At 33.0% G+C, this 26,088-nt stretch overlaps 2 protein-coding genes across 3 annotated transcripts in view; one reads left to right on the top strand and one right to left on the bottom strand.

The window, feature by feature from the left end:
• The window catches only part of LOC110993269 (endoribonuclease Dicer), a 39,234-nt gene that overhangs the window by 9,115 nt on the left and 4,031 nt on the right, over positions 1-26,088 (top strand). For both annotated transcript variants that reach the window (XM_045634701.1, XM_045634700.1), the window contains exons 13-31: positions 69-171; positions 858-1,027; positions 1,285-1,397; positions 2,041-2,173; positions 2,940-3,220; positions 4,341-4,518; positions 5,459-5,544; positions 6,960-7,098; positions 7,306-7,520; positions 8,359-8,441; positions 8,764-8,860; positions 12,012-12,099; positions 12,521-12,690; positions 13,486-13,722; positions 14,292-14,427; positions 23,471-23,671; positions 24,450-24,554; positions 24,833-24,988; positions 25,538-25,749. In XM_045634701.1, the coding sequence (XP_045490657.1) occupies positions 69-171; positions 858-1,027; positions 1,285-1,397; positions 2,041-2,173; positions 2,940-3,220; positions 4,341-4,518; positions 5,459-5,544; positions 6,960-7,098; positions 7,306-7,520; positions 8,359-8,441; positions 8,764-8,860; positions 12,012-12,099; positions 12,521-12,690; positions 13,486-13,722; positions 14,292-14,427; positions 23,471-23,671; positions 24,450-24,554; positions 24,833-24,988; positions 25,538-25,749 (2,903 nt within the window). The remainder of the gene's footprint in view (positions 1-68; positions 172-857; positions 1,028-1,284; positions 1,398-2,040; positions 2,174-2,939; positions 3,221-4,340; positions 4,519-5,458; positions 5,545-6,959; positions 7,099-7,305; positions 7,521-8,358; positions 8,442-8,763; positions 8,861-12,011; positions 12,100-12,520; positions 12,691-13,485; positions 13,723-14,291; positions 14,428-23,470; positions 23,672-24,449; positions 24,555-24,832; positions 24,989-25,537; positions 25,750-26,088) is intronic.
• Positions 15,045-20,703, bottom strand: LOC110993270 (juvenile hormone epoxide hydrolase). The gene is made up of 7 exons (XM_022259463.2): positions 20,548-20,703; positions 19,381-19,566; positions 18,639-19,028; positions 18,397-18,554; positions 17,901-18,091; positions 17,007-17,235; positions 15,045-16,709 (listed from the first exon to the last, which is right to left on the bottom strand). The coding sequence occupies exons 2-7, from the start codon at positions 19,564-19,566 to the stop codon at positions 16,496-16,498; spliced, it is 1,368 nt and encodes a 455-aa protein (XP_022115155.2). The 5' UTR covers positions 20,548-20,703; the 3' UTR covers positions 15,045-16,495.

The following is a 26,088-nucleotide window of genomic DNA, read 5'->3' on the forward strand; positions in this document are numbered from 1 at the left end:
ACGTAGACTCTTAATACGTCCTTTGTTTTTTACTTCTTATTATAACCCTGGATAATTTACCATTACAGTTAATTATGGGCAATTCTAAAGATCGAGCGTCGCCAACTGAAGAGGAAGTTCAATCAGCTTTTGATGATGAAGATATACCACCTTTCGTCACTGCGAATGGAAGTTAGTATACTTAAGAGAAATATTGTTTTTAACTTATTGATACGTCAATAAAAGGTGCGCTCGGAAGACAAGATTGATATAATAATATAACTCATAGCAGGTAGGTGATACATGGCACACATTTACTATAGATATATATTTGTTTCGCTAAATGTATTGACAGGTCAAATTACACAGTATATGTATTTGTAGGGTGGGAGAATTCCTTTTTCTATTTTCGACTGCAAATCTCCTTATTTGAAATTATGTTTGTGATTTGAGTTTCTAGTTGGCGTAGTGGTTTCTTTGGGTCGTAGGTTCTAACCCTGGCTGTGTACCAATGGATTTTTGTCTATATACGCATTTAACACTCGTTCGTACGATGAAAGAAAACATCGCGAAGAAAAATGCATACCATAGACCCAAAAAGTCGACGGTTTCAAACACAGCGTTGATCACCTACTAGCCTTGTAGTGATCACAGATAATATACAGAAATCTGAGGCCCAGACCTAAAAGGTTGTCGCGTTGTGGTGTATATATATATATATAATTTCAATTTCTATACTCCGAGTATGCGTCATCATTTGTTTTGAAGAATTATGAACTTTATCGTTTAGTGTTAGTGTTGCATTTTCTGTGACATAATAAGTTCTAAAACTATGGTCTTGTCTTCAATTCTAGTTTCTTAATATTTCTATGTCTTAGATCGCCTGTTCGCAACGTCTGCCATTAGTCTCTTACATCGGTACTGTTCCACCCTACCTGCCGACCAGTTTACCCTACTCTCCCCTATGTGGATACTAGAATATGATGCTGGGAACCCGCTTATCACTATTGTGATGCCAATAGCATGTCCCATCAAAGAACCAATTAAGGTAAACGATTATTTTGTTACTGTATAAACTTTTATAAGAAAATAGGATCATTGGCAAATTCATCCAACTCTCGCTAAATTAATTAGGTAACACACAATACGTCAAAAAACCTCGATTGATTTACTTTATAAAAATACATCAAAATGCCAGGGAACATATATTATATTAGAGTAAATAGCCATACAAAAACGATAAGATTTAAACAAAACCTTTTCTTATCTTAGCGAGGGCTTGTCATTAAAAATAATATTTTCCAGGGCGACCCCTTTAATAATATAAAAACGGCGAAACGTTCGGCCGCATTAAAAGCCTGTATTAAGTTATATGAAGCTGATGAATTTGATAAGCACCTTCTACCAAAAACATATGGGTGAGTTTACAAATTAATTAACTAATATTTCTTTCATATGAGACTGAAATACAGTTTGGCCCATGCAATTGTATGTAAATATTTTTTATGCGTTTTATAAAAAAAAATATATAAAAAATGGTAACCATAGCAACCAATAATCTTTGGTCTCTTTATAAGTGTTCAACTCTTCCACACAGAGTATTGTAAAGTCTTTCCTGTAGTATGATTTGACATCCATCAGTGTTATATAACCTTTTTTGTTACGTTGACGTCATAATGGTTCAACAGTAATAATTTCGAAACTTAATATAAATATATATTGTTGTGAGAGCAGTGTTGGCCTAGTGGCTTCAGCGTGCGACTCTCATACCTGAGGTCGTAGGTTCGTTCCCGGCTATGCACCAATGGAGTTTCTTTCTATGTGCGCATTTAACATTTGCTCGAACGGTGAAGGAAAACATCGTGAGGAAACCGACATGTCTTACACCCAAAAAGGCGACGACGTGTGTCAGGCACTGAAGGCTTATCACCTACTTGCCTATTAGATTTCAAAATGATCATAAAACAGATTTAGAAATCGGAGGCCAAGACCTAAAGAGGTTGTAGCGCCACTGATTATTATTTTTATTATTATTTAAATAGAGAAATATAAACATTTTAGAGAAATAAAATTCGAACAAGAGGATATAAAGCAGTGTTTCCTTAATTGGCCATGGGACGACCCCAAAGAAGATAATAAAGCCGGGACACCAAGCGCTGGTACAAAAAAAAGGGTTCGCAAGCACAAGAAAGTGGTATGATTTTTTAACAGTGTACAAAAACCGAAGGAGATTTACAATTATTCAAAACAATCTTTCTCGTTTTTACATTAATTTGTCATATTTCTTTATCAAGGCTTTATACATATATTTAAAAATCATCATAATTTTTACAAACCTTTCGATTGCTATTGCGACACAGTAAAGAGTGGTAATAAGAGTGTGCTTATGACCAAACGACTGAAGTGAAACTTCTTTCTTATAATAATTTGTTATTATTTACCCAAAAATTCACAAAACATGAACTCTAAAATGAATTTACAGTTTTATTCACTTTATGTAGAATATTGAAAGTAGGTATTGAACAAAATATTTTTTCATAAAATTGTTCAAAACGATATAGAATTACGAAAAATAACTAAAGAATAACCGTTCGCGTAACGCTAGTAAACTCGCAAGCAAACTACTGACTATATATATATTTCATATATATATATATATATATATATATATATATGTATATTTCATTTACTAACTATAAGAGAAAGAGGGCAAGAAAATGTGCGCGCGCACTGCTGTCTCTTGCTTATATCCCCCACTCAACTTCCGTTCGCCTTGCCCGATCACACTTTTCGTAACGCTAATGTCACGTGTTCGCCAGCTTACTTCTCAAGCGTGCGTAAAGAAGTTTCATTTCAAAAAGCTTTAAATAAATAAATCTCCATTAACTGATATTCAAAGACTATCTGACAGCGCCGATATTTTTTTTTAATTTATGTTAAAAAAGTAATTTATATTGCAGTATCCCAGTTATTTCAACGCATTGCCTTCTGTAGGCAACCAAAAATTCTGCTTGCATTTAATAAAACTAGACGTCGCCTTCGCAAAACCTACTGAATCACGTGAATTAGCGCTTTACGACCTTTTGAAAATGGATGAAGGGTTTGGGTTTCTTACAATGCAGCCTTTGCCGGAAATATGTGATTTTCCAATGTATCTAAGAGTTGGAGAAGTTATGACAAATATTCAAATGAATTATGCCTGCGTTACATTGGACACAACGCAGCTGCAATTGGTTAAACGGTAGGTGTATTTTATTTATTCACACTTCGTTGCAAAGAAACACAAATGACACAATACATAAATATTACAAGGGATGCAACGGGCGGCCTTGTCGCTAACAAGCGTTCTCTTCCAGGCAACCCTAAGTGTATTTTGACATTAAAATATATTTATGTCAAATATGTATGTGTTTAAAAAATAGGGGCTGTTCGAGTAATACATAAGCAGATTTGCTGCAATTTATCCCTCCTTCCTCATGTGCATAAACATGTTAATTTTCGTAGGGATCCTCGAAAAGTTTTTAAGCATAGACAATGTTTGGGTGATATATTATGTGAAACAGCAAATAATTACTGTTAATTACTGTTAATCACCAAATACGAAAATCATAATATATTAACACACTTACGCCCAAACCCAATAACCTATCTCAATCCATTATGATCCATCTGAGACATCGTAATCCGATTGTTGTAATAACCAATCAACGGATTGTAATAGCCATCTGTCGATACAAGCTATCCATGGTAAGTAGGATCTGTGGATAGACCTTTTTATGAAAATCCTATCTTACATTTTTTACAGTTTGTTTGACGGGTGAAGCCATGTGCATAGGTTTTATTTACTTTATTTGGTTTACATTGATTAACAAATGTGAGTGTAAACTGGGTAAAATGGAACGACAGAAGGAATAGATTGCATTCTATCCGTCGCCAAAAATGGATTGTCTTCGTACGGTTTGGTGATTGGGATGAAGATAGGAGATCGATTGATTGTCACAGTCTGACAATCCACTATCTGAGATTGTAGACACACTATTGGGTTCGGGCGTTAGAAGTTTTACTTCTTTGGCTAAACAAGATAAAAATCTTTTCAAAAGTGATATTCTACGTTTGTAGAAAAAAAGACACTAACAAAAGAAAAAATGTATTTAATACATTAAATGTTTTAGTATAACGCATTATATAGTTAAATGTACAAAAAAAACTAAAATTTCGACTATAGCTAACTTCAGGGTGTCGGTTTTTGTGACGGTGTGCGCGCATCGTAATAATTTTCTCTCATCACTCTTCCCTTGACAAAAGAAGTATAACTTCAAAAAGTCAAATATTAAAACTAATATTGGATTGCTAATTTTCAGATTCCATTTCTTCATATTCGATCAATTGTTAGCGGTTGCTAAGAAATTCGTGATATTCGAAGGATCTGTGAATTGTCTCTACGTTGTTCCTACGATTAAAAAGGACGGATTCGATATCGACTGGAACGTAATGCGGACGCATACTGAAATAGAACCCATTGACATACCATCAGACAAGGTTTTTAATTTTAATATATACATATAATCTATTTAAGCTGGTACAAAATATATTAATGTGATTATTACCGATACTAAAACTTTTAATTCCATTCTAGATTTGATAATTTCAGTGTTGCTACGTTAGGAAAAGTAAATAAACATATCGCGATTGTTTATCAATTTTTGTGTAGGTACACTACACAATTGTATGTCATATCATTATTTTACGAAATGACAGCTAATGTCAAATGTGGAATCGAAATATAAGTCGTGGTATAAAAGTCACTATTATAACATAAAAGTCTTCGTGAAGATTCAGGGGGATATACCTCCTAAACCATGGTTTTCTACTTTGACGCTTGGTAAAGATATTACTTCGACCCTTATACGTATGAGGCTGGGCCATGCATGCATACCCTTGCATTTGGCAAGGCTTAAACCTTTTGCCTGACGACACATGTGAGTGTGGCAATGACGTTGGGGATTTTAACCATATATTTTTTGCCTGTAATAGACATGACCGTTCCGCTTTTATTTCCTCGATTTTATCCATAAATATTCCTTTTCCTACTTCTATTTCTGTCCTTTTATCTAATATAAATATTGATGTATTTTAGCCAGTTTCATTTTTCATAACAATATAAAATTATAACCTATGTTTTATATATATACGTACTTATAATAAAATTTATCTGATCCTTTTCTAAATTCCGTACTAATTTCCTATCCAATAAACCTAATAATGCACTTCCTAACTTTTGTACATGGCTGACGCACAAACCGTGCAGGCCAAGAAAGGGAAAAAAAAAGTCTTCGTGAAGTTTAGTTCGAAAATATTTTTTGTAAACTCAAATGATTTATTAACACACACACACGTAACTTGGTGAGATGAAAGTTTAGTTAGATATTCTTAAAATAATGTCTGAAATATTAATTTCGAAACTGTGTTATTGTTGCAGCAAAGGGCCTCAACAAAAGCTACGCGGCAAACGCATCAGAGAAAAGTCGTTACTCCGTGGTATAAACCATATCTAATTCCTGACAGGTAACCCTAATATTAATTATTCATTATTAATTTAAGTATTAAAAGGATCTATAAATAATAATAATAAAATTTTATTGTTTCTCAAAATTTTTACATCAATAAATGAGACAACCCCCGTAAGTAGTCAAGAGACACTTATGTTGGGGAAAATAAAATAAAAATAAATATTGTTTAAAGTTTTCTAATCACTCTGGCAGAGGGCGTTCTTTTAGCTGTGTCTCTTTTTTATTTTTTTATAAAAGGCCAGGCCGCCTCCATGTTCATTATAAGTATAGTCTTTATCACAATATTTTGACAAAGATAAGATCAACTCATTAAATTAAACGATTTTATATGAGTCGTTGAGTTTGGTGAGACCTGCCAGTTACTACACACCGCTCAAGAAAAGCTAAATTAGTACAGTTAGAATACGTAAGCACACTAAAATCGTATTTACTGTACCGATTATTGTAATATATTAGACTAGCGACCCGCCCCGGCTTCGCACGGGTGCAATGCTGATACTAAATACACTACAGAGAAACGTTGTATATAAAAATGTGGGTTATCCATAAGAGATAGACATATACCATCAGGGACTTTTCTTTAGACCTTTTCATTGTGTACAATACTTAGTACATTATTTTGATAAAACTCGTAGGGTTCAGCCTGCGTTTGCAATGTAAGCGGAAAAAATGTAATTATTTACGACATCACATTAGAAAGCTCAAAAATAACAGTACTTCTCCACTATTTAATGGATGTTATTATACATATAAACCTTCCTCTTGAATCACTCTATCTATTAAAAAAAACCGCATCAAAATCTGTTGCGTAGTTTCAAAGATTTAAGCATACAAAGGGACATAGGGACAGAGAAAGCGACTTTGTTTTATACTATGTAGTGATAATAAAATAGCTAATGGGCCGTTCAAGTATTATTATTAGATCTGCAAGTTATCCCCCCCTCTTTCAGCAAAAGTAAACAAAGCTCTTAAAAATAATAATAAATAATTAATTTCAAGCATAATATGGGTAATATGTATAAATAAGTAAATAAGAAAATCGATGACCGTCCCCAATAGTGATTACGTTATACTTGAACCTAGGTAATAGCGACGCGACAAATTATGTTGAAAACTTAGTTATTTTTAATTCAAGCCTATATACTCTATGGTTATTTGCCTAAAACATACTAATTCTAACCTTGAAAAGGCTTGTAGTATTTTACATAGTTGCATGCCATAAATACCTACTGTTAACAAACATTTTTAGCCTATAAAGCAATACTTGCTCCAATTACTAATATATGGGATTTTTTTATACATACAGATATACATACTAAACTTTAATATATACTATTATACGGGATTTTTTTTTTATGGACAGATATACATACTAAACTTTTATATATACAGATGTATTACATATTACAGATACGTTGTGACAAATGTGCTCGAATATATGACACCACAATCTCAGTTCGTAACGAACTCATTCGAAACATACGCTGATTATTACATGAACAAACATCAGTTACAACTCTTGGGTCCTCAAGACCAACCATTGTTAGAGGTAGGTATGTCTTTTTAGTTATAATGAATGATGTTAAACATACAGAGATTGCCTCAAACACAATTATAAAGGCTTCCCAAAATGTTATCATACTGTGAGATAATACAACCTACTTTGGTTTAACAAGTGAAGTAAATAGTCTAGAATTACATAAGAAATCTTTGATAAGAAAACTCCTAATTGTAGGCTGTTAAACAATAATTTCAGGTAGTGAGAATAAATACCAAAATGAACTGTTTGTTGCCCCGTGGGACCACAATCAAGTCGCTATCTGAGAAACAAATGAAGTTAGTTGCGCAAGCGCAGGACGATGAAAAGCCGAAAGCCTTTAAAGAGATCTTTGTTCCTGAATTGTGTGCCAAATACGACTTTCCCAGTGTTCTTTGGTACAAGGCGTATATGCTACCCAGTATAATACACAGGTAATATATCTAAAGACTTTAATTTGTATATAAATATTATTGGATCCCAGGTGTTTGATAATTTTTGGGCCGTCTTCTTTATTGAAATCGTCGTGTTTTTTGATTTCAATGGCTTCGCGTACCAATCTTGGGAAGAATCTTATGTTAGGAAAATTATGTTAAATAATTCTAAGTTTAGAATAATACATAGCTTCAATCCGGTAAAAAACTGTTTTTCTTTAAATGTGTAAAAGCTATGTTAATAAAAGACAATACTAGGTAATATATCGTGTTTTCGTACGATAACTTTTTTTGCAGCAAATCTTTCCGACTTCGACAATTTTCTCTGATTTTGTCATAAAATAATGTCTTCTTTCTTAATTATTCGTGGCAAACAGCAAATTCCTAGTTTGTCAAATGTGTGTTTTTTATGCTTTTCAGTATTGTCAATTTTTCGAATATTGTGTCTTATTCTGTAAGAAGCGGGACAAAAGATCTTGAAATTATATTTTCAAAAATTTTTAAATAAACTTGTTGTCATGGTACATATTAATTAAGGCTTAATAAAAAATAAAGCCGATCCCCGGCTGTGCACCAATGGACTTTCTATGTGCGCATTTAACATTTGCTCGAACGGTGAAGGAAAACATCGTGAGGAAACCGACATGTCTTACACCCAAAAAGGCGACGACGTGTGTCAGGCACTGAAGGCTGATCACCTACTTGCCTATTAGATTTAAAAATGATCATGAAACAGATTCAGAAATCTGGGGCCAAGACCTAAAGAGGTTGTAGCGCCACTGATTTATTTTATTTTTATAACAAATAAAAATAGATATTTTTTTATTTCCTTTTGTAGAATAACAATGCTATTGGTAGCCTACGAATTGCGTGCGGAAATTTCGAAAGGTATTGGTTACTGTAAACCTCACCTACAAAAAGGTTAGTAAAAATATTTGCATATTAATTACACTATTTTTTTAATAAACCATTTTATCTACTTACTATTAACTTAATTTCAAGAGATTTTAATTTTGTTTGACGCAATAAACATATTTTAATATCAAATTAGTATTTAAAATTGAATACACCCATTTCAATTGCACTCTAATAATAATAACGCTTATTAATTTTTTGATTGCCAAACTTACAACTTACCAATAATGCTTATGTGCAAGTGATTTAGTTTCTATTGGTATATACCCGAATTAAATATTATTGGTAATTGCTAAGAATGGCGGTTAACGTATTAAAATAACTTTAGGGAAAAAGTGGTTGCCCATTGAAACAAATATTAATATAGCGAAAAAGAGCTTACTGTCACAAATAGAAGAGCCACCAGCGAATAACAGCATTGACAGGTATTTTTAAAAAAATATTCTTTTATGTATGATTTATTGTCGAGTAGAAGTGACAACTAGAATTCCTTTCAGTTTTAAACACAATCGTGACTTTTATTTCTAAAATTAATTCAGTTCAATTCCTGCATATTCTGAAAAGTAGATTAGTTTTGTAAGATTTTCTTCTAATATATAGAAGAAAAGTTAATTATATATATATTATAGTATATTAGCAGAAAAGCTTACAAAAGCTAGAAGAAAAGTATTAGAAGAAAGTTTTCTATTTTGTCGTCTGTGGGCGGTCTTTCCTCAAAATGTTTGTAAAGAAAGGGTTTGAAGCTTGGGAATCACGAAACGGTTAGCAAGCCAATATCTAGCTTTTATTATATCAGTAGTTTATGTAGGAGACCTGTATTCTCTTGATATACTAGTAAATGAGGCGGTTACCTTACTTTGTTAATCTAGGCGTGATAACGTTATGAAATGCGTGAAACCTGAATGTTATAATCGTTTATGAAGAAATGTTTAATTAAAATATTGTTCGTTGGTTTGTTTCTTGCTTACAAGTTGTCACGATACGATATCAAATTAAGCGGATTTATGAAACAAAACTGCAATTGTATGGAGATATGGAGTGGCTTTCCTAATCCATTAACACTTTCAAAGCACACAAAGAGAGGGTAACAGAAATAAACCTTAACCAAAAGATTACAAATCTATAAGTCTGATACGTCCAAACAGAGATTGAAAAATGCGTATGGAAAATCTACTCCCTCGCAGGAGCGAAGCAAATCGAATCATAGATTCAAAAAGTGTCAAAAAACTGTTGCTCGTAATTCTCCTGATATAGAGAATATTTTCTCTATATAAGAATATATAAAGAATCTTCAGAAAGCTCAATGCTGTGCAAAATATCTTGTTTCGAAATAGAGTCATTGCACATTACCTAAAAACGAAGGAAAGGAAAAAATCGTTTTATTAAATCAATAGAAACAACGACAGGACAATAATAATTTACAAAGCATTATTACAGTGAAGTATTTTACAACGAAGATTCAAGAGAAAGAAAATTTCGTACAGAAAATCGAAAATATAATCCATCACCCGAGCGGAGTAGATCGCCTCATTCAAGGTTAGATTTTCAAAATCTTTGCAGTTCAACGATTTAAAAGCAATCGATATATGGGATTACTACAAAACACATACATATCTGCTGGTTTGCATGACGACATCACATCATTAGTAGAAAAGTATATTTTTATATCACATCATGTAAGAATTACAAATATGCAGTTATTTTATGAACAGGGATTAAATGCAGAAGAAAATTGGATTATTATAATTAAATGTTGCTGAAATTATGGACAGAGGCTTAACTAGCAAATGAAGGCGTATTAAAAGAGTTGGTTTACCATTAGCAAGTAAAGCTTTATTATATTAATAAGACTAAACCGCCGCCCATGGACATTGTCAATGCCAGAGGGCTTGCGAGTGCATTACCGGTCTAGCACGTTTAAGGTAAATAGAGTTTTGCGTTTTGGCAGCACGTTACCAAAATATAAAGGTTTGGGCGTTTTAAAATGGATGCCTAGGTAACACAGAAAATGTTTAGAAAATGAAAAAACGGCTTAATGTAAAAAGTTGCCAAACTTTTATTATTATTCGAAGTAATATCCGTTCCTCTCTACATATCGTCGCATTTGATGACAGCACAGAAAAGCAGTGGGCCCTTTCTTCCTTAGGGTTGTCTTCTATGGATTTTCGTACGCGTTCACCGCATCTTCAGTGCTTGTAAAGCGAATACCTCGAATTTTATCTTTAGTTCTTGGGAAAAAATGAAAGTCGCAGGGCGCTAGGTAAGAACTATGGTGGATGATTCATCATCTGGACACCTGCCATAGTCAAATATTCAACGGTCCGTTTTGCGGACTGTAACGAATCCTGCTTCGAGGGCGCTGCTGTCGATTTTTTTCCAAGACAACAGGCAAACAGCGATTGACATAGCAGTCTACAGTAACCATCCTTCCATCTACTAGCACAACTGTCGCAAAATGACCTTTCCGACCAAAGAATGAGGCAATGATCTTGTTTTTTTGACTTCTTCCTTTCTTTACCTTATTTGGCCGATCCACGAAAGGACACCCACTGAGTTGATTGTCTTTTGGTTTCGGGTTCGTAGCAATATATACAGCTGTCATCACCTGTGACGATCAGCATTTATGTCACCGCTGTTGAACTTGTCTAACATTTGGCGACACCATTTTATTTTGAATTTTTATGCGAAGGTGTTTCTGGTCGTCGTTTAAAGTATGGGGAATGGATCTGTTGTAAAGTTTCCTGACACCTATGTTCTTGTAATATTTTTAAACTTGACTCATACTAATGTCTAGGCTTGCCCGTATCTACTGATAGGTCATTCTTTAATCTTCCTCTATCATGCGTCGCAGAGCACTGATGTTATCTTCAGTTTTCGCTGTTAAAGGACGTCCCTCACGCGGATTATCATTGAGATTGCTACGTCCACCCTTAATCTTATTAAACCAATTCCAAATAGTGGCACGAGATGGGGCTTCATTAAGATATGCTGATCGCAACCTATCATAGCTTTGTTGTTGAGTAAACCCGCAATGAAAGTCATTAACCGAAAAGTTTCTCGCGTTAGGTTCATTTGCACAAGAGTTTTAGATTTGCCGCCAATTCACAAAAACAAATGTCACTTTATACGTTTTGAAGGGAAACCAGAGTAAAAAACAAATGTCAAATGAATGCAATATACTAGTACTACATTAGGTTACCAAAGAGTTTTAAAATTGAAACTAAAAAAAAGTTCTAAACATTTTCAGTGTTATCCACCTATTAACACATGGCAATATACAAAATGTAGTGATAAAATAAAATAAGAATTGACCATAATCATATGACTCATAATTATGTAGTTGTAACTTCTATTCTACCTTTTAAGACACATTTGCAGCTTTTGCTTAGAATATGCGAACTTTAAGTTGTACCACCATAACAGTTTTATACCATAATTTATTTCAATAAAGTAATTAAGCTCAGCCAGCATTGTGCCTCAAAATCCTTACCTCTGATTTTAAATAAATATCTAAAAAGTATTATTGTTATTATTTTTGTATGCCTATATTAATTATTTATTTTTATATCTGTGTAGGATAAGTGATCCTGTTGTATCCATATCCATGAAGGAGAGTCTCTATCAGCTTCAGAAAAAGAAACTGAGTGCGGAATACGCTTGGGAGGTTTGTATTAGCTTGTGTTGAAAATTGTTTCTTAGGTGATTTTTTCTTGCACAATTCACATGCACAGTCGTATCATCACTATATGTATAGATACTTAGATTGTATGACGTATCATTTTTATTTAATAAACCTTAAAGTACTATACAGATTAAATATAATACACAGATAAGATACATCGATAAAAAGGGATGGCTAAAAATAATAAACTATATTGTGAAAGAAATGTGGTATCTGTTGTTTGTATTTCTTAACAAACCTGTCGACTATTAGATGTCGATATTCTAAGCTTCAAATTAAACTGTAGACTATTATTACTGATCTAGGGATACTCGCATGTAAATGATGTACATGACTAAATAAAGTTTCCTGGATCCGTGAATTATTTGTTTCTGATTAACAAATAATCTTATATATGTTTTAGGAAAACTCGGAACCAATGGATATAGAGAGAAATATTACTGAAGTTACATTACTGGATATCGAATGCTATGACACATTTGCCATGGCTCCTCTGTATGACAACAAAACTGGCGATATTTCTCTGCCCAGAATACCACCAATCGGCACCGCTATAATGCCACCCCCACTCACGTAAGAATACATAACTATGTGCACAAAAAATAATATTGCACACACCTTCACATTTTAATTTACATAGTACAACAAAAAGTGAAATGAAATCAAAAGTACTCTTAAAATGATTATTGAGGCTTAACTTCGAGACATTATTCCACTAACAGTAATTAGTAGTGCTTGTGGGCTCACATTTCTCGGCCGTTTCACTCATAATTTTTCCATTCTCTCGGTGGAGCATGACTTTTCACACATGAACGAACGGTTTATCTCATGTCTGGAGACAGCTCAATAAATGTAGGACTGTCTTGAGCTAGTTATAAATGGAAAAGAGAACGAAAGAGTGATGCATAATTTTATTATTATTTTCTATACACCCGAATTTTATGTTTTTTGTTATAGAACAGGGGGCTAATGGGCAGGAGGCTCACCTGATGCTAAGTGATACCGCCGCCCATGGACACTTTAAATGCGTTGCCGGCCTTTTAATAATTGGTATTGGAAGAATTAATAATGTGGTGGTGCGCGGCAAAAACTGCTTAAAAGGCAGTTGTGTTTGTTGTGTTAGTTTATCATATATGAAACATAAAATCTTGCATTACGATACATGCTCATAAGAATACGTCATGAATTTAATTTTAAATGACATGTTACAGTTATTTTTTTAGTTGCTTTATCCTTCGTGCTCGATCTGTTTATCATTATTTTGCTATCGAGTCTAACATATGACAAGACGTGATCTTACTTTTCATTGTTATTTAATCATAAGCTTTTTATATTTATAAACTTTTACATGTTATAATTTTTCTATAGCTATTCGGACAAGATACACCTCTTGTCTCGTAAAGTGACAGATAACGGCCCGGAATTGCGCGACGTACTCGCAGCCCTTACGACAATCAACTCTCATGATTCCTTCAATTTGGAGAGAGTGGAGACCCTTGGGGACGCTTTCCTTAAATTTGCAGCGACTCTTTACCTATTCCACAAGTTTCCCAAGCTTAATGAAGGGCAGCTAACAAATATTAAAGGACGCCTGATAGGAAATAGGTATTTCTATTATTTTTCTAGATTGTTTCAAATTAGTGTAATGGTGGGAATGACACACACGATCTCATTTTTGTCATGCTTATTATTAAATGAAGTCCCTCGACGCGTGTTGGTCTATGATAGCAATAAACTCAATAACAGATTTCAATACTATTTTCACTAATAGAAAGTGTTGTTACTGCATTATATTCTTTTGTGTATTATCTTGAAAAGGTCGCAACTAATATAACCGAAATTTAAGAAATCCACCACTAGGCAGTGTTGGCCTAGTGGCTTTAGCGTGCGACTCTCATAGCTGAGGTCATAGGTTTGAACACCGGCTGTGCACCAATGAACTTTCTCTCTATGTGCGCATTTAAGATTTGCTCAAACGGTAAAGGAAAACATCGTGAGGAAACCGACATGTCTTAAACCCAAAAAGTCGACGACGTGTGTCAGGCACTGGAGGCTGATCACCTACGTGCCTATTAGATTTAAAAAAATGATCATGAAACAGATTCAGAAATCTGAGGGCAAGGCCTAAGTTTGTAGCGCCATTGATTTTTTTTTATAATTTCAAAATATTTCAGGAACTTGTTCTATGCCGGCAATCGTATTGGTCTCGGTGGGCGAATCAAAGTCGAACAATTTAGTCCAAGGATGGATTTTGTGGTACCGGGCTTCTCAGCTCCTCAAGAAGTTATTAATTTCATTGAAGAACAAAAGGTTAGTCCTAACATTAAAATATGTCTATTTATTATTATGCTTTTATTTTTAAATTTTTCATATTTGGCTCGTCCATTTTGTGTTTAAAGTACGTATAGAACTTCTCACAAACTGCATATATTATTATATTATAATACAAAAAAACTACTCGCGTGATCCTTTATTAAAGGCTAATTTTTGGAGGAAGACTTTTTGACAGTTGTCTAAACTTGATGCATTTTTTTGAAATATTTACCTTATTATTGCAATTCATATTTATTTTTCTTGCGATAAATATGATAAGATTTATTAAGGATAAAAGCAAATTATATTTAAATTGGAAAAGATAATTTATAATGGACAATCTTATCGTTGATTCTATATTTTTTTTAATAAATACCTAAATAGTCCAGTCGTCTAAAGAATTAAATTAGTTTATATTGATCGGTGATGATAAATATTAGGTAGCATCTGTATTGAGACCACTAGTGTTAGGAACTGAGTTGTTCCCAATTCAAAGCGATAAAGGTGTGAAGAGTTAGTTTTTAGAAGTGGCCTATATTATGTATTTTCTAAAGAATGAGTTTGACTTGACTTCTATAGAATGAAAATATTTTAGCAATATAAAAACAAAAGAACTCATTGGAATGTTTTATTTTTTGTTCAGTTCAATTATTTCAATTTGTTGTGCCGAATTATAATTTACATTATAAATAGTAACCCTAACACCATGTATAATCACGCCATTACGTTATAAAAATTATCAAAGACCGATATAACCTGATTGCATTGAATGATTATGTATTATATAATAAAGAAAATAATACTAGAAAGAGATCAGTCAGTGTCTTCGTACAATAATCGCAAACAATTTTTATTTGTACAAATTGTACCCGTTACTTTATATAAATATTTACTAACGGTCAATGTACCGGTTGTTAAGAATTAATATGAGGGTCAATCACAACAGCAATGTAATCTTAACATTTTTGTTCGGTTCGTCAATAGGGAATCATGTCACACTGTCTGTATTATTAAATTGTCAGTTACACTGCCCTATGTTTCAAATAACATAATATTGCTTCCAGCTTGCAAACGAAATTTTACTGTACTGTTAGCTTAGAATCTAGTACTCAAAATACAGTAGATTAATGATAACTTTTTTAAATTTGTAAAAAACAGGTGTTTTATAAAAATCGGTGGCTAGAAACTAACACAACCTACTGTTTTTGTCAGTGAAAATTGAAATTGACAGTGAACTACTCTTACAGTGGTAAAACAACATCCTAGAGTCCCCAGAAATCGTTATCGTTAGTACGTACGTGAATGTATCTACTATGTTGTTCCTATGGCCAATCTTCAAATACGAAGCGTTGAAAGTACGTAAAAACACAATACTTCATGTCTCAATCTTGACACCTCATATGGTAATTAGGGAACTGTTGTAATGCTTGCTATAGAAGCCACACCAAGCCTAAAGGCCAAACTTCCTCTAGACCTCATTAAAGTATTTCAAGGTTTAAGGGAGCTATCTTTCAGCCCTCGACGCTTTCTGGCGCTCATATTTATTGTGACATCTTCAAGGATGTTTGGCCCGTAGTTTGAAGACTGAATTCATTCAATCTGTTCACTAATTACTGGGTTCGCGACTGTAATCGATTGTATAGTATTTTCTCGTACCATCAGCACTTCCTTAGCTTATTTTCTCGACCCTTGGGCCTTAGTCCCTGTTGAGTGTAGGCAATGAAATTGCTACTAAAATTGGGAATATGATCTCGTTTGTAATACTTAAAAAAGTAAGTTCTCTGATCTGTGTACATGTTGAATTATCATACTCGACGACGGCAACAAAAAGAAATTAAGAAATACAATAAAAAGCAAATTAAAAAAACATATTTGGTGGTATAAGCGATGTTGTCACAAAACAATTCACACTTTCACGTTTTCTCAGTTGAGTTTGTGATTTTTGTTTTGTCCACACCTGAGAATACAGCGACAATGTGTATCGCTTGTTGTTAACTTAAAAACTAAATACAAAAGTAAACACACACAAAATTAAACTAAGTACACACAAAAAAAATACAGTCGCTTAATAATGAAGTCTGAACTTAATGATCTCCTTCACTGATTCGAAGACGTCGTCGGCCAATGCCTTCGGCGTTTGCATGGCGGCAAAATGTCCCCCGAAATCGTGCGTAGTGGATCGGACAAGATTAAGAAACTTGTCCCGTAATATCCAATCAGGTTGATACACCACTTCATGCTTAAAATTTATAGCAGCTGTAGGCACGACAGTCGGAATACTGTAAAATAAATAAATTAAATAAAACTTAGAATTGATAAATTTGTAAATTGTGTAATTATGACATAGGCCCTATATTGATGAAACTATTTTTCAATCAATGTATTACAAAAGTGTTCGGACGGTACAATCCAATGATAAAGAATAAATACATTTTGATATATACAGCATCAATTCGACGTATTTATTTAATATCTCGGGCAAATACTTATTGTTAGGTTTATTGGTACTAAAAGTACATTCTCCAACTTTCTGGCAAAATCTGGCCAACTCACGTGGTAAGACTTGGTATACTTACTTATGCATCATAAACACATCTGCATGCGCGAATGCCTCGGCGTACATCCTCATAGAGGTGACGATGCACTCATTTGCCCACACGATGGTGACGGTGTCCAACAAATCATCCCTTTCAATGTTTTCAAGCCCCCCGTGGGGTGTGTTCAACTGATCCCTGTTACTGCAAACTCCTATTTTCTCTAATGTATATGCTGCTAGCCCCGCTGGAGAATCGGATAGTGCTACCCCTGAAAAAATATAACTTAATAAGTGTAAGATTCCGAGTAGTTTAGTGTTAAGAGTACTTCCTCTATGTCATAAACGTAATGAAATTTTGTGCACTTATGTGTGTAATACGACTAGATTACAAGTATGTTTATGTATAATGTATGTATAATCTTTGTTTAGCTCGTAATAGAAATCACGATGTCTTTTTAATTATTGTTTAATTAGAGCCAATGCCATAACCAATATTGTTTTATTTTTTTAATTCAAGTGAAAATAAAGTACCGTTATTATTGCTTTCTTGTAGAAACGATACTTTTAAAATTCGAATTTTAAAACCACAATCATTAAGGCTCTGTATATCATAAAATAATATCAATAAAAAAAATTCTAATAAAATTAACATTTTTAACCAAGCCAAAAACATTTTATAGATAAATGTCACAATAATTTTTTTTAAATTAAAATACCGAAATATGTCTAAATCAAATTTCATTTTTATATACTCTTTTAATCTTTTGTGAGATATAGATACTTGATAAGAAGATAAATAATAATTGATTGAGAGTAACACTTCATACTGCAATTTGAAATCAATATCGGACCTCGAAAGCACACAACAAATAAATGCAGCTTTTTTAAAGACGAAGGGACTTTACCGTTACCGTAAAGAATATGAAAGACTTACCAATTGTGTCTGGTTTCGTAGCTTGTAAGTGAAAGTAACCACTTTCTCGCAGGACATAATCAAAGAGTTTCCTTATGGGATATATTCGGTTAATGTACTTTGTATCCATTATGAGGTTTGGAAATAATGATCCAATGATATATTTTACATTACTGATTGGTCTTGAGGAAACTGGCATATTTGTGTGAAATCTGAAAGTAATATCATATTCATTACAGAATGTCCCAACAAAATACTAGTTGAATTAGTTATACATTGAAGCATACTTTTACGGAATCCTAAATTTTCGCTTTAAGTGAATTTACCTTTAAAAAAACCTATAGAATAGAATGTTTTGTAGGATTGATATTTGGCTATTAATAATGGTAAAATAAAAACAGTACAAAAATAAAAATAAAAGGAATTTGTTCCGAATATGACGAAGGACGAAATCCATTATAAAGGTACATCCACAACAATATTTGACGTATTGCAAGTTTAAATGTAAATTATTTACCCTAAAATTTCATGAGGAATGAAGGTCGTCATATGGGTCGCCACCTGAGAACCCCAATCCCCGGCTTGAATGTAATACATGTTGTGTCCTAAACGCCGCATCAGATTACTCATAATTGTGCCAACTTGCAGAGGACTCAGACCGGGCTTGCGAGTTCCCTGGAACATTTAGGTTATCGTTACTCGATCACAGCCAAAATCGTGTTAAAATCGTTTTAATTTGCAATTAAAAAAACAGCTTGCCTGTGAAAAGCCAAATCCAGGTAGATCTGCGGCAATAACTTCGAATATAAACTCATATCCATCTTTGGGTGTTGTTAACATCGGTATAACCTTATCGAATTCCTTTGAAGAACTGGGCCAACCATGTAGCATCAACAAAGGCAGTACAATCTTACCTTTGCCCTCTGGTTTCACGTGAATATAATGAATGTCGAGACCCTGAATTGTTGTTTTGTAATGTGGAAATTTATTCAGTCTTTCAGCTCTCTCCGTAAAATTGTATTTATCGGACCAATATGTAAGTAGTTCGTCCAAGTATTTGGTATTCATACCGTATTGGGATTGGGCTCCGTACAGGGTTGGTGTGAAGGGACGTCTGTTTCTCAGACGACTCTTCAAATCGTCTACCATCTGGTACATAATATAATATTAGTGAAACGAACAACCAAAGTGGAAGTGAGCTTTCGTGGTTTATTTACGCAATATAATGAATTTGTTGACAGATGTTGAAAATTTTTATTATATTTTGAGAAACAAAACTAGTATATTAGTAACTAAGTACAGTCTATAATCTTAAAATCAAAACTATAAAAAAGAACATTTTTTTAATGTATTTTATTTAAAGGCTACATTTGTGTTGTATGGTCAGAAACAATATACATAGTAACTAATATGCAAACAACAACATAACATAACTATGAAAACAGCACTTTTAGTATCGCCGGTGTTAGTCCCAAAAGGAATTAAAGTTAAATTTACTTACCGATTCGTTAAATACAATAACAAAGGGTCGTATCGATGGATCTTCATAATCGGGTTGTGGGCCATCACCCCACCACCGGTCAAAGTCCATTGGAGGCAATGGTGATGGGCGTAGGAGATACACCTTAAATCCGATACCTATCCCCAAAGCCACAACAGCACCATAAAATATCGTCGATCTGAACATCTGTAAAATTAATATTTTTTAAGAAAAAATATCGCTTCAACGTGACAATTAATCTGAAGAAGCAATCTTCAAATATCAGATAAAACTGTCATTTAAATACAACATACTGAAACGAGCCTGCGGGACGCCCAAAAAGGCAGTCGTCGCAGCCCATAGACACCCATTATTAGTTGGTGCGTTGCCGGCCGTTGTTATAATTATGTATATTGAAGTAATTACAACAGCTTATTTCAGTTAAATACATATATACAAACAATATAGCCATTTCATTATTTGAAGTTTATCGCTTCCGCTTTAACCGTATTTATTACTCGTAGTGTTGTTTACCCAACAACTAGTATAAGATCATTCACCGATGAATTAATTTGTACGGTAAAACGGTAATAACCGCTATATTAAATATATTACCATAAATAAAACATAAGACACAGGTGTTTTTCTATGCCTACTTAAAAAAATAAACAGTCATTTTGTTAGTTACACAAATCAATCTTTTAGAGAAAGTATTTCGAAGGTACCTACTACCTACCTTTTTTATGTTCGTTTTTATTAAAAATATGTAGGAGTTAATAATCAAGTCATATTTTTTATGATTATAATAAATGTTATTTTTCTTTGATCGCCTGACAAAGTGTTATTAAAAGTATCACAATAATTACCAACTTGAAAACGTATTATTACAGACAGTAAAAAACGTCATATACATTGTGCGTAGAGATATGTCGAATTGTGCTGATTTTACCGTCCATTGAAGCTACAGTTATTTTTTAATACTGCATATGCGGTACTTTACGGCCGATGACCGCTTCTTTTACGCGCTAAACATTCGTTTATCTTAAATTTAGGACAAAATACTCACGATATATACGACACGTGAAAGTTTTTAATTAATTTCTACCTACTTTTAAGAGGAAAAAACATAAGGGTAAAGTCGTAAAAATGTATTTAATTTTATAAAAAAATATTATAAGTTATAAATACCTTAACAATTTCAACCGTATATTATTTTTAAAGTAGCACAGATTGCGAAAAAGTCACTATAACAATTAACAACCGGCACGTGCGTCTTCGCCGGCTCGCGACGCCGAAATTGTATTATGGAGATATACAAGCCGCGGATTGACACGAGGAGCGACTAGTCACTAGTGTGTCTATGGGCATTTAGAATTCGGCCTCGACCTTGCAGACACCGGTATATTCTAAGATAATGATAAAATTATTATAAATGTTGTTTTCGTAAGAATACTAAATATTTCTATAACATTTACTTAGAACTACTTAAAAATAAGTATCGGCATTTTAGATCTGAATTAAGAGGTGTCAATTATATAACGTAGTCTTTGATATGTATCGTGAATATTATTAAACATGATTAAAGAAAACAGTAAGATATATGAAATATTTAAAAAAATATTAACAGCTCGGTAAGATAGCATAATTTTGAATATTTATTTAATGGCTGAGATAGATATAAGGAAATCTTTCATAAACAATCAAAACAAAATATATTACATATTTTAATTTGTAATTATTTTTAATGTCTTTTTATGATAGTTTAAAATGTTTATTACTTTAATTAAAGTAAATAATAAATAATTATTTATTCAAGTTATACTTTTTTTGGCGTGATGGAGAAAAATAATGAGAGTGAATTTTTACGATGCACGCGCACACCGACACCTGAATTCTACATCGTTAAGTTAGTTCTAAGTGGCACGAAAATCGATAACTATATTCAAGTTGTATATTCTAGTATTTTTATATTCAGAACCCGTATTTCCTAACAGTACAATTAAACACTGGAATAAATAAATATTATTTTGTTGTTTGACGGTGATAGTATTTAATAATTTATTTATTTAAATTTTTTTTTTAAATTTTAATATTTATATGTTAATCATTACTGCATTTTAGTTATTTTTTTCCGTACGCCAATGAAGTATAACTTCTAACGCGTGTACATAAGTACACACTCTTTTTTTCATTTATCAAACGGTGCCCATTTTTTATCTTTACAATATTTTGCGCGGAATCGTGAGCCTATATTTTTTGAGAACACAAAAAACGCCTTGCGTAGAATTCGTATAAATTACTTTTTTTTAATTTATATAATGTATGGGCAACAACCGGTCCGCGAGATATTTTGAAATAACCCAAACAAAAAAATATTACATTAGATACTTATACGGGCGACACATCAAAAGAATTATTGTTTCGCAATTACTCTAAACTAGTTAATTCGTGACTATTCCTTCATTTTGCCTAAATAAGCGGCTGGATGGCACGAACGTTAGTTCGGTTGTTTGTGATAACTTGGACAGCGATATAGTAGCCGACAACTTGCTTTATGACTTTGTGTGCATCTTGACTGGTTACTAACTATAGTTGTTATTAAGTTACAAAACTGATGTCTGGTGAGTAGTGGAAAGAAACGAAAAGTAGAGGGTCGCCATTTTTTTTTGTCAGTACATTTAAAGGTGAACAAATATTTTCATTGATGAAAGTTATATTTTTTTTATTTTCGTTTATCTTCGTTTATTTTCGTTTATCTTCGTATATTTTCGGTTTTTTCGTTTATCTCCGTTTACTATCGTTTATCTTTGTTTATTTTCGTTTGTTTCCGTTTATCTTCGTATATTTTCGTTTTTTTTTCGTATAATTTCGTTCTTTTTCGTTTATCTTCGTTTATTTTCGTTTATCCTTGTATATTTTCGGTTTTTTTCGTTTATCTCCGTTTACTTTCGTTTATCTTCGTTTATTTTCGTTTCTTTTTGTTTATCTTCGTTAATTTTCGTTTCTTTTCGTTTATCTTCGTATATTTTCGTTTTATTTCGTTTATCTTCGTATATTTTCGGTTTTTTCGTTTATCTCCGTTTACTTTCGTTTATCTTCGTATATTTTCGTTTTTTTTTCGTATAATTTCGTTTATTTTCGTTTATCTTCGTATATTTTCGTTTATCTTCGTTTATTTTCGTTTCTTTTCGTCTATCTTCGTATTTTTTCGTTTTTTTTCGTTTATCTCCGTTTACTTTCGTTTATCTTCGTTTATTTTCGTTTTTTTCGTTAATCTCTGTTTATTTCCGTTTCTTTTCGTTTATCTTCGTTTATTTTCTTTTTTTTCGTTTATCTCCGTTTACTTTCGTTTCTTTTCGTTTATCTTCGTTTTTTTCGTTTATCTCCGTTTACTTTCGTTTCTTTTCATTTATCTTCGTTTATTTAACTTTTAATTTTCGTTTCGTAGTTCGTTTATGAAATCTTAATTAATAAATCAACACCTCGTACAAGACTGACGATAATTTGGAAAATTATTTACGTCTTTGTATTGATTTCCCAAATTCAAGCTCAAGTGTCTCATTGATTTCGACGTATTTAACTTTCATAGTTTGAAACAAATGCAAATTTTACGATTCAATTAATATGTAATGTTTTTTTAATTTTATTGTGTTATTTATAATAATGTTGTCGTATTATTATTTCATGTCTTATATCTATCGCAAAAAATATTATCACTACTTTAAAATGCACTAAGTACTGCCCCTACTTTTAAACGCGGCCCGCGAACGTATTTGCACGCTTAAGTTTGGCCTTCAATGTCAAAGGTTGCCCATAGCTGATTTATATTGGGTACACACACTGTATATGCGAAACATTAATGCTAAATGACAAAACATTGACCGATTAATTCAGGAACTTAAAACAGGATTCGAATGATAAAATATGGTTTTGTATTGATAGTTCATTCGCATATATATTTGTATATTATTAATAACATAAGTTCTCGATAAGTGGACGTATAGCGGTGGTATTTACTTGAATAGAATCATGCTACGACCGAGTTAACGCGAGAGAAATTAGTATTTAATGAACTATATCTTTTCATGTACTCAATGCTTGCTGCTTTCAGATCCGGCCATCAATTCTTATAGGAATGGAGTTCCCAACATCGGAAGCATTGACCGGAAAGCTGTCAGATAGGAGCATGAATTTAATTCAAAATAAATTTATTGAGGCGACGTCTCATCTTCGACCGGCTGAGCCTGAACCGGAGGGTGGCGTCCAAAATGAAATGCAGCGGTATATCGGGGCACAAGCAGTGTCTGATAAGGTTATATACCTTTTTTATAAATAGATTATAACACATCGTAAATAATTATTTTTAGGATGATGATTCAAACTCAAAAATATCTTTATTCACATAGGTAAACATGTACACTTATGAACGTCAAAAACAAAACAAATTATGTAATTGTAAATTTACATTTACAACCAGTTCGCAAGTCAAGAGCGTAGAGCGGGTAACTGGCAAGAAACTTTCCGCCACTGTTTTCAATCGCCAAGTTTTTAATAAAAATTGTTTGACTTGGAGCAAATCAATTCCAAGGATTAGGCTAATTTACGTATTCGTCACATTTATAAAATGCTTTATTAATTAATTTACTTTTAATGAGGGCTTTGAATTTATTAATATAATATATATAATTCTCTAATTTCGCTTGGGAGTTTGTTGAAAAAACGAATACAATTTCCATATAAGGAGTGGTTTGTTTTATTGATTTAGATTGTTAAGTTGTTCGGTCTAATACCTGGTGAGTTTCATTAACGGACGTCCAGGCAAAATCAAAATACCATCCGTTTCTTAAGGCAGTTTCTGCCAGCACCACTATGTGGAATCAGCTGCCCACTGAAGTATTTCCAAACCAATTTGACTTAGGTCCTTCCAGAAAAGAGCGTACCAATTCTTGAAAGGCCGGCAACGCATTTGCGAGCCTTCTGGCACCATGAGTGTCCATTGGCGGCGGTCCTCCTGCCCGTTGCTATTCATGCTATGATAAATAGTTTTTTAAAAGAATGATTAAGTATTGATTGATTACTCTGGTTAACAGTCAGTAGCAGATTGCGTCGAGGCACTCATCGGAACCTACCTGCTTAGTGGGGGCATTGAGGTAGCCGGCTCATTATTGGAATGGCTTAGAATTATACCAAAACAGGTAATTATTAAATTTAATAAAAATAACTATTTTTATATCCAAATTCAAAAATTAAACGAAACTTCTGTGTTTTTATTTAATTAAAACGAGTAAATTCTGTTTAGTATGTGTGTTAGTGTCTATTCTATGACAATGCAATCATTTTCAAAACCCTTTTCAAAAGGAAAGATTTAAACTAACTTTCCTCGTGCATCGTTCACTTATCTTTTTGCGTCGTTTATAAATGTCGGTTGCTGTTAAGGATTATCGCATTAGATATATGTTCCATTTGTTTCCAGGACAATTTCTTAACATACTTCTCAAAGGGTGTAGATACAGTGTTAACAGAGACGAAAACTGCCTTAAACGAGATAAATCGTTTGTTGAACTACACGAGAGATGACGTTGAAAGCATAATACAGTACAAGTTTAAGGATCCGGCGCTCTTGTTAGAGGTATGAAAATTAATCCTTCTAGGAGTTTACTAAATTGTATGGGATTAAGTTTGGTGGTGGATTTTTATATGGATATATTCAAATAAAACACTTTCTTTGAAGCTGGGTAACACCTGACTTTAATGGTTTAAAGATTATAACTAATATACATAATTACGAGTAGTGGGCTTGCAACGCTAACAAAAATTTGGCTTCTGTTAAAATTTTAGTTGCAGTAAAAAAACGAGTGTTAAACAAACTCTATACTGTTGGCTCTTGATTTCAAAAATGTCAATTGCAATAGACGAAAAAATGAAACAACGTCCAAGAACTTTCTATTATTATTTTTAGTATATGGTGTAAAATTTCTGTAGTCTATGAAGAATTATATAATATAATACGTCAGAATAGATTAAACAAATATTATTCTGTTAAAATGCTACTTTATCCCTGAGTCATATTAATTACCATTTGTGCAAGATAAGCAAGAAAAGTTAACTCAATTACAACTTTATATTAATATTCCTCGTGCAACAGTTGCATAAACTACTAAAGATGTATATTTTTAAGGCTTTGTCACATCCATCATACATCCGCAACCGCTACACAAAATCATACGAGCGTCTGGAGTTTTTGGGCGACGCTCTCTTGGACTTCCTCATAACCTCACACATATTTGAAAACTGCGGCAACCTTAAGCCCGGAGAACTGACAGACTTAAGATCTGCACTCGTAAATAATGTCACGTTTGCAGCATATGTTGTCAAATTAGGTCTTCACAAGTGAGTCATTAACTTTTATATGACGTATTCAGGCTTACTCTATTTAGAGTAGATATACAGAAAAAAATATTTTTTTTTTTATATGTGCAATAAAAGACAATTTTTTTTGGCAGTACTGGCACTTAGCTTAGTAGCTGTCCCATCCTTGAACGAATCGCAGGATGTTACCGAAACATTCGAAGCAAAACTAATAAAAAATCACTATTTATTAAATAATAATTATTTATTATTTTCCATCATTACAGCAACTTAACACTAATTCGATTCACAAAATTCTTTATCCTTAACTAGGAGTCAGTGCGGAAAAAGATCTGCCTGTTAGTTGTGACGTCATTGTAG

The sequence above is a fragment of the Pieris rapae genome, chromosome 3, assembly GCF_905147795.1.
Source record: "Pieris rapae chromosome 3, ilPieRapa1.1, whole genome shotgun sequence".
Taxonomy (NCBI): domain Eukaryota; kingdom Metazoa; phylum Arthropoda; class Insecta; order Lepidoptera; family Pieridae; genus Pieris; species Pieris rapae.

Excerpts from the sequence above, each read along its gene's own strand:
- LOC110993270 (XM_022259463.2), bottom strand. The coding sequence starts at position 19,566 with ATGTTCAGATCGACGATATTTTATGGTGCTGTTGTGGCTTTGGGGATA. Across the intron at positions 19,029-19,380 it reads TTATTGTATTTAACGAATCG|ATGGTAGACGATTTGAAGAG; the intron begins GTAAGTAAATTT and ends ATTATGTACCAG. Across the intron at positions 18,555-18,638 it reads CTGGATTTGGCTTTTCACAG|GGAACTCGCAAGCCCGGTCT; the intron begins GCAAGCTGTTTT and ends TAAATGTTCCAG.